The sequence below is a fragment of the Schistocerca americana genome, chromosome 2 (assembly GCF_021461395.2).
Source record: "Schistocerca americana isolate TAMUIC-IGC-003095 chromosome 2, iqSchAmer2.1, whole genome shotgun sequence".
Classification (NCBI taxonomy): domain Eukaryota; kingdom Metazoa; phylum Arthropoda; class Insecta; order Orthoptera; family Acrididae; genus Schistocerca; species Schistocerca americana.
The window spans coordinates 579,786,082-579,793,934 of NC_060120.1; the positions used below are offsets into that span (position 1 = coordinate 579,786,082).

Sequence of the window (7,853 nt, forward strand, 5' to 3'; positions counted from 1 at the left end):
ATTTTGATCAATCGTAAAGGAGTGTGTGCAGAATGAAGGCGAGACGTAATGTTGTTTTTCGCAGGTGACGTGACGGCCGTGTGGATCCTGTTCTACCACACAGAAGCGCGGCAGGACGGCAAGAGCTACATTGCCTTGGATGAGTTTGGGCTGGACGTCATCCCTTCGGATGTGAGCTACAAATTCGGTGAGCAGCTTGACGGTGACAATGAACTAGGTGAGTTCGCCTTCTCACCAGCAATGAGCTAATCTTGCCGCGACGAATAAACTGCTACAGAGCTTCAGTTTCATCTGTCCTACTACCTACTACACTTTACCCGCCTCTCACCCCGCCCCCTCCCCCTACCCTGCCTCACTCTATTTACACAAACACACAAACAGTTGTTGCATGGAGAGGGGGCCAGGATTAACGTATTCTAGTAATACTTTACTACCATTTCCTTATTCACGTAAGGCAACACGAGACAATAAAACGCGCACTATTATAAATGAAAATGTACTGCTTCACAGTACGACAAATAGGTTTAGCTCTGTAAAAATATGGTGTTATTTCTTTATTTACGAGTAATTTGTGTATGACTGTAGTAATAGAAACAGCTGCCATTAGATTAGATTTGCACTTCTTAAGGTGGTGAAACTGGAGCTTTTTCCAGAAAGAAATTTTTAAATATCGTTACATTAATTCAGCAGTCTGCACACTATAACGCAATCGTATGACACAGCTACGCGTTTCAAGAGTCATGCTCTCATCATCTGCGCGTTGCAGTTAGGCTTTCATCAAGCAAATAAAAGATAAAACAATTACGAACTTCTCCCGACTGGTCAAACTGGCCATTCGGAACTTCTATGCTAATGTTTCGATAGATGAGATGATTGACATTACCTAAAAAAAATTCCTCAATTAGAAAAAATGGTAGTGTTTGTTGAGTTGCAGCAGCTGGTCTCGAAGTTTTGCTCTCGTTTAACAATAAATTTTACGTCCACAAGAATGGTTTGGTATGAAATGAAGCATTCTGGTCACGAGGGTGGATATTTTCAGCAATAACTTGGTAGAGAAAGTTTTAAGATCTGACAGCTCGTTGGTAAGTATAATAATTTATTATAAATATTACGTTGATACGTTGTCGTTCGTGGTGGAAATGAAGATGGCGTTGATAAAATTGTCAGTATATTTAATGGGCTCGATGATGGAATTAACTCCACTGGTGAACTCTAAAATAACAGCCGTTTCCAAATTTTAGATCCAGATGTAATCAGCCATGGCGATCCACATGTTTTTAAACACTTCAGAAACATTACTGCAACAGATGTTGTGATTACAAACGAATCGTGCCCTACACGAACCTGTAAATAAGCAGCATTAGAAGTTTTAGTGCGATGGGCGGCGAATGTGCCAATTGTAATAGAAAAGAGACTGAACGACATAAACGTTACCAAGCAGGTAGTAGGGAACAACTGTTAGTATATAAATTTGAGTAATTGGTTTATACACTCGGAAAGGATGAAAGATTAAGCAGGACCAGCTAAGGATGGAAGGGGCTGGTGTCTGTCCCATGTTACAGAAAAATAACCGAGACATCTGCGAACACTCTTAAACCATACAATGTGAAGTTAGGCAGTCGAAGCGAAGAACTTAGTCAAATATAACGAGATACGAAGTATATCTGACAGACAGAAAAAATATCCTCGACGATATAAATAACACAATGTTGTCTTTAGATTACGCGATTATGGAAAAGCAGTAATAGTCCAACATGTTTATCAGACAGGCCACTAAAATAAAGAGGTTTAAAGGCATTACATACAGAGAACAAGAAATAGAATCTTGGCCTACGTGAAGAACTCGATATAAGAATTCACCAGGACATAGCTCGTGTTTCAAAACAAATGTCGAAATTTTAAGGCATTGTATCATTTATTAGATTCAACTTACAGCCATGATTAATACATCAAACAAAAGAACAAATCAAATAGTTTTGTTTGTATACCATACACCGGCTGTCTTTTCAAATGGAAGACTGATGGACGACTAAGCGTGACTGAAGGACGTGTTGAAAGCATGAACCGAGCAAGGTGGCTCAGTGATTAGCGCAATGGACTCGCATTCGAGAGGACGACTGTTCAAATTCCCGTCCAGTCATACAGATTTAGATGTTCCGTGACTGCCCTAGATAGCTCTAAGTGTCGGCATGGTTCCTTTGAAAGGGCGTCGCCGATTTCCTTCCCCATCCTTCCGCAATCCGAGCTCCTGCGCCGTCTCTAATGACGTCGCTGTCGACGGGACGTTAAGCTCTAATCTCCTCCTCCTCCCTTGAACGTCTCAGAGAGTCTTTCACGCATACCCCCAAGAAATCAGTTCGGAAGCAGTTCCAGTGACGTTTCTGTGGAGACTTTTAAGGAGACGTTTACAACTACGCCCTTACCGTTAGCAGAACTTACAAGCTCTAAAGTCTACAGACCGCAGTTCACGTGCCAAGTTCGCAAACGAAACATTGCAGCTTGACGAATATTTTCTGGATCGCGTCGTCTTGAGTGGTTAATAGACATTTCGGCTGAGTGGAAATGTGAACACACAGTGTAGACATCTTGAGGTTAGCAAATCCCCACAAGATTTCACAGAAGCAACGAGACTCCCCTAAATTGAACGTTTTTTGTGTCATATCCTGGTGAAAAGTTTATGAGCCTTTCATTTTCGATGAAGCAACTGTCACTGGTGTTTCTAGAACTATGGCTCTTTCCTTATTTGAAAGAAGATGAACCACAGTCGATCTGCAAGAAACGAAACTGGAGCAGTTGTTCCTACAATTACTCCAGACACACTGATTGCGGTTAGGGAAGAGCTTTCGTATCGGCTTGATATGTGGCCTCTGAGGAACGGTGCTCACATTGTACACCTGTAATAGAAACTGTTTGAATTACTCTTTCTTTTGACGTATTATATATAATTGTAAGATGAATGTAATAAATGCAACAGAGGCCTGAAACGTCGATATTCATTATAAAGTATCCGCTATTTGATAATGTTTTTAACATTGAAACTGGAGGTACAAGGGATTCCTTAATGATTTTATGGAATTTTTCTGATATTAGTATGAACACAACACACAAAAAACTTTTCATGCATACTTAACGTAAAAATACGCTACAGTAAGATCACAGTATGAGATATATGTGTTAGACGGTGGTACAACCAAATGACGTTATCTTTGGAATGAGAGGGAACAGTTGCTAACCGTTTACCTATTATTCAGGACAAGCCATTGTACTGGAAGTCAACCGATGTAACAACAAGAGGACAGGGCTGGACACGTCTTTGAAGAGCACACACACTGGTGAATGAGCGTTAGTGAGCTGTAACAAAATAGGAATCTCCCTAATATTACTCCCACCCAACATGACAGTATTCCTATAAAATTTGAACAACAAAAATCAATTATCTTTCAAAGTAAAGTAAAACTCCACAAAAAGAAATTTTAATTGGGGGAAATGATATCTTTCTGATGAATTGAGTGTAAGGTCTCTTGTACGTAATCTCGGAATAACTAAAAACATAAAAGTTTGTATGTTCTCAAAATTCACCAACAATAGATCTGGAATAACATAATATAACACGTTCATAAATGTAAAGAAATGCCAGCCTACACGCATTTGTCAGATTTAAAGCTTTCAAGCAATTTAAAAGCCTCACCAATGAAAATCTACTTACTCTTTCCTGATTGGTCGTGATCTGGTGGATAAATGGCGGACTGCAGATGACAGCCCACTCAGCAACAAGTTACTGCACTGTTCGCATTTCATAATTTTCAAGTTACTTTATGATATGATAGTCGACTACAGGAACCACTTCAAAATACGTATATTTTGGCTTTACAATCCGCGACATGCATGGAAAACAGACCGCTCAATGCACCGGTAAACATAGAGTACAGCTGTTCCTACGTACCGTCGCGTCGTGCTTATTCATGGCGATATTCAGATTCTGCACTTATCTCCAGATTCCTTTGTTGCCGCTACACACAGTAACCTATCGATTACATTCCAAAACTCAGCTCCATTGAGCATATTACATTAATTACGATTTCACATTAATATACAATTTTGTGCTCGTAGAAATATTTAACAACACAACGGCAGAAAATGAAAACAGCAATTCCATAGACAGCAGTCACAGAACGTAGAAACACAAAACCGGCACTATTGCAATCTCTTACATGATAAAAGGGATAAAGATACATAGAACTAAAGTAGTATCTTCACTGAGATGGAAATGAACGGAACGACATTTTAAAGTAAGAGAAGGGCTTTTTGTATAAGTTATGACGGCTAATTTACATATTCAAGCACTTCTGAATGATAATTTACTCACAGACAGCCAGACGATGAGCGCGCATGGTTCGAAACGCGTAGTTGTGCGTTAACATTGCTTTATTGTGTGCAGTATGCTGAAATTAATTTACTCTTGGAAATCTTAGTAAGACCTGCAAAGGTGTTCACTATCGCAGCGCTGTCCCAGTAATATGTCCTCTCCGCTTGAGTGTTTCACGCGCGTGCTCCTTTTGCACTGCTGTGCCACCATGCTGGAGAGGCTCGCAGTTACGTTTCCAAATTTGCCTTGCTCTTGCTCTGCCCACAGGTACCGCCATGAACATGTTCCTGAACGAAAACTCGCACGAGATCTTCAACCAGCTGAAGCCTCGCACGACGCGCATCTTCAGTCAACTGTTCCGAGACGTGGCCAACCAGGTTCTCGGCAGCTTTCCGGAAGACGTGCTGCTACCAGAGTAGGGGTCACCGGGACACTCAGCACTCAGTATTTGGCATCAAGAAAAGGCGGCTCGTCCGCAACGACATGTCTGTCGTGCTCACACTTGAATCGGCTACGGTCACAGCGACAGTACAAATCCTTGTTGTTGGCAGTTCATGTCACCACACAAGTAGGCTGTTACTCCCACACGTGTGCCGCTCGAGTTACAGACGACGAAGAACATTACTGTGTTCGCAATACCGCTTTCTTTATCTATACTTATCAGACTGCTTGCAGTACGCTGCCGTGGCAGATGCAAGTAATCTGCGTTATAAATAAAGAGGGGATGTGATAGTAAAAAGTATTACTGATTTTCCTTCCAAGAAGTGCATCGACGCTTATTAAACAGAATATATCTGGTGTATTTCGTTACGGAGTGATAACTGCCAACAGCAACAAACATGTCCCTTCATCAGAAAGTTATCTTAGTAGAACATACTGATATAGCTTATAACGGTTAATGCAGCTGCGGTACAAATATGTGTTATTCCGTTGTGATTTTAATACAGCTCAGGATTTATGAATTTTTATTATTTTCTGGCGGTATGAAATCGTATGGCAACCTGGCAACAAAAAAAAACAAGTCGAAAAATGGCACCTTTAGTTCGCGTCACAGAACAATATGTGTGAAGTGCCACAACGTACACGAAAAATATAATGGAATTTACTGCCAACAATATTTACCTGAAATTTGGAGGATGCTTATATTATTTCAATATAAGTTTTATATAATTAATTTTGTAAGTCGAGTACTATATTTTTTTAACTGTGTTACTGTTCTTGTCGGGGTGCGATTTATAGATCTGCGAGTCAAAATATTTTCCGAAAAGAATGAGTTTTAAAACATCAGTTTATCAGCATTTGCACTGAATTAAAATGTTTACATGTTAACGTTCATATACGTGGATCATAATGACAAAGTGATCGAAAGTTGATTAATAGAACGCGTATGAAAGAATGTAGTACTGTACTGCTGCAACGATATTAGTGACGTAGATAGCAACCAACCGCCAACATCACCTCTTTTCGTGCCTAACAGTCAATCATTTTGTTATTTTGATCTAGATGTAGCAAACACCTGTAAATAGCAGTACTTTGTATGAAATACGTATGTTCAAATATTGTATGTCCTATCTTTGGGCAATAATTATGGCTGCAGTATGCCTGGTAAGCATGGAAATACAGTTTTATACTGAAACTATTTCCAAAATCCTTTAACGTTACATTTTAAGCAGCTATAAGAACTGCTACATGTTTATTTTTACAGATGAATCATATGGGGCGATAAAACTATTGGAGCAGTAACGAGACGCTACCATCACAAATCGCCATATCGGATATGCAATATACCAACTGGAAACACGTCAAAAATTGTCTGTAGGATCTTTAAACCTTAGATATTAATGAAAATACACTAGCATTCTATTGAAACCTAGGGAAATGGAAATTAGAGGAATAACTATTGGGTTTTCACTACCACATCGTGTGCCCAAATTTCGCGTTTATTAGGAACAGATTGCACTACACACCCACACCCCACCTGTGAAGTTGAAGTTTCTGATAGGGTAGCGCTCGGCTTAGAGCTGGTCCATTCGAATGCTGATGATGGAAGAAACTTTCATGGTTGCTATTCTGGCGTATTGGATCGTAAAGTTCGGCGGCCCTTTTCCTGGCAATCGAGAAGAGAAGGTTATACGCTGACGCCAAGTTCCACCCTCCCCCGTTCCTTCATCATCATCACTATCATCGTTATACAAGACAAACAACATTACTCTAATCTCTCCTCCACTACAGTCATCTGCACTTAACAGTTACGTATAAGAAAAATCTCTAACACTTCGCGAAGAAAGAAAACCCTTCCGGCTGTGCTGCAGAACCAACACTTGACAGTCTCCCAGCGAACGACGTCCCTAAAGTTCACTTTTACTTTTTAAGAACAGATTGTAGCTGAGCAATTTACCGTTAGAACCTAAGCAGTCAGTCATCCACGTCGAATAACCGTCCGAAAATCACACGCTGACTAGGCAATCAAATAGATACATTTCCTCATAAGGCAAATTTGGCTCAGTTCAGTGAAATCAATAGAGCATCGTGCTTCGGTATCGTAGGAAAGGTTTGTGCTAACTCACCCTGCTCTCTTCCACAGCTCTTGAAATTCCAGGCGGCGAAAATGAAAGGAGGCTTGCTGCGACAGTCGTACACATTAACGGGCCTCCGGGATTTTAAATCGATATCCTACCCAGTATCCGATAGTGTTGGGTGATGGTAACGCACAGGAGTTCGGTCAATATGTATGTTACTAAATGTCTGCCATGTAACAGTCGTCGAACTCAAGACTAGATGAAAACTTCTTAAATCTTGATGCAGCGTCAGCATCTGCTAAATCAGAATTCCGACAAGAGATTAACATATGTCTTTGCGTTTGACTGGCACCCAGTTCAGAAAGTAACATTCAACTAATTACGCTGAAGAGCCAAAGAAACTGGTACACGTGCCTAATATCGTGTAGGGCGCCCGCGAGCACGCAGAAATGCCGCATCACGACTTGGCATGGACTCGGCCAATGTCTGAAGTAGTGTTGGAGGGCACTGACACCATGAATCATGCAGGGATGTCCATCAATCTGTAATAGTACAAGGGGATGGAGATCTCTTCTGAACAGCATGTTGCAAGGCATCCCAGGTATGCTCAATAATGTTCATGTCTGGCCAGTTTGGTGGCCAGCGATAGTGTTTAAACTCAGAAGAGTGTTCCTGGAGTCACTCCGTAGCAATTCTGGACGTGTGGTGTGTCGCATTGTCCTGCTGGAATTGGCCAAGTCCGTCGGAATGCGCAGTGGACATGAGTAGAAGCAGGTGATAGGCAGGATGCTTACGTACGTGTAACCTGTCTGAGTCGTATGTAGATGTATCAGGGATCCCATATCATACCAACTGCACACACCGCGCACCACTACAGAGCGTCCACCATCTTGAAAAGTCCCCTGCTGACAAACAGGATCCAAGGATTCATGGTTGTCTCCATACCCGTACCCGTACACGTTCATCCG

At 41.2% G+C, this 7,853-nt stretch overlaps 1 protein-coding gene across 1 annotated transcript in view; it reads left to right on the forward strand.

The window, feature by feature from the left end:
• LOC124595839 (protein takeout-like) overlaps positions 1-6,002 on the forward strand; it is a 140,670-nt gene extending 134,668 nt beyond the window's left edge. Inside the window, exons 5-6 of the mRNA XM_047134737.1 lie at positions 65-217; positions 4,634-6,002. Of these exons, the coding sequence (XP_046990693.1) occupies positions 65-217; positions 4,634-4,785 (305 nt within the window). The 3' untranslated portion in view covers positions 4,786-6,002. The remainder of the gene's footprint in view (positions 1-64; positions 218-4,633) is intronic.
• Positions 6,003-7,853: the final 1,851 nt, after the last annotated feature.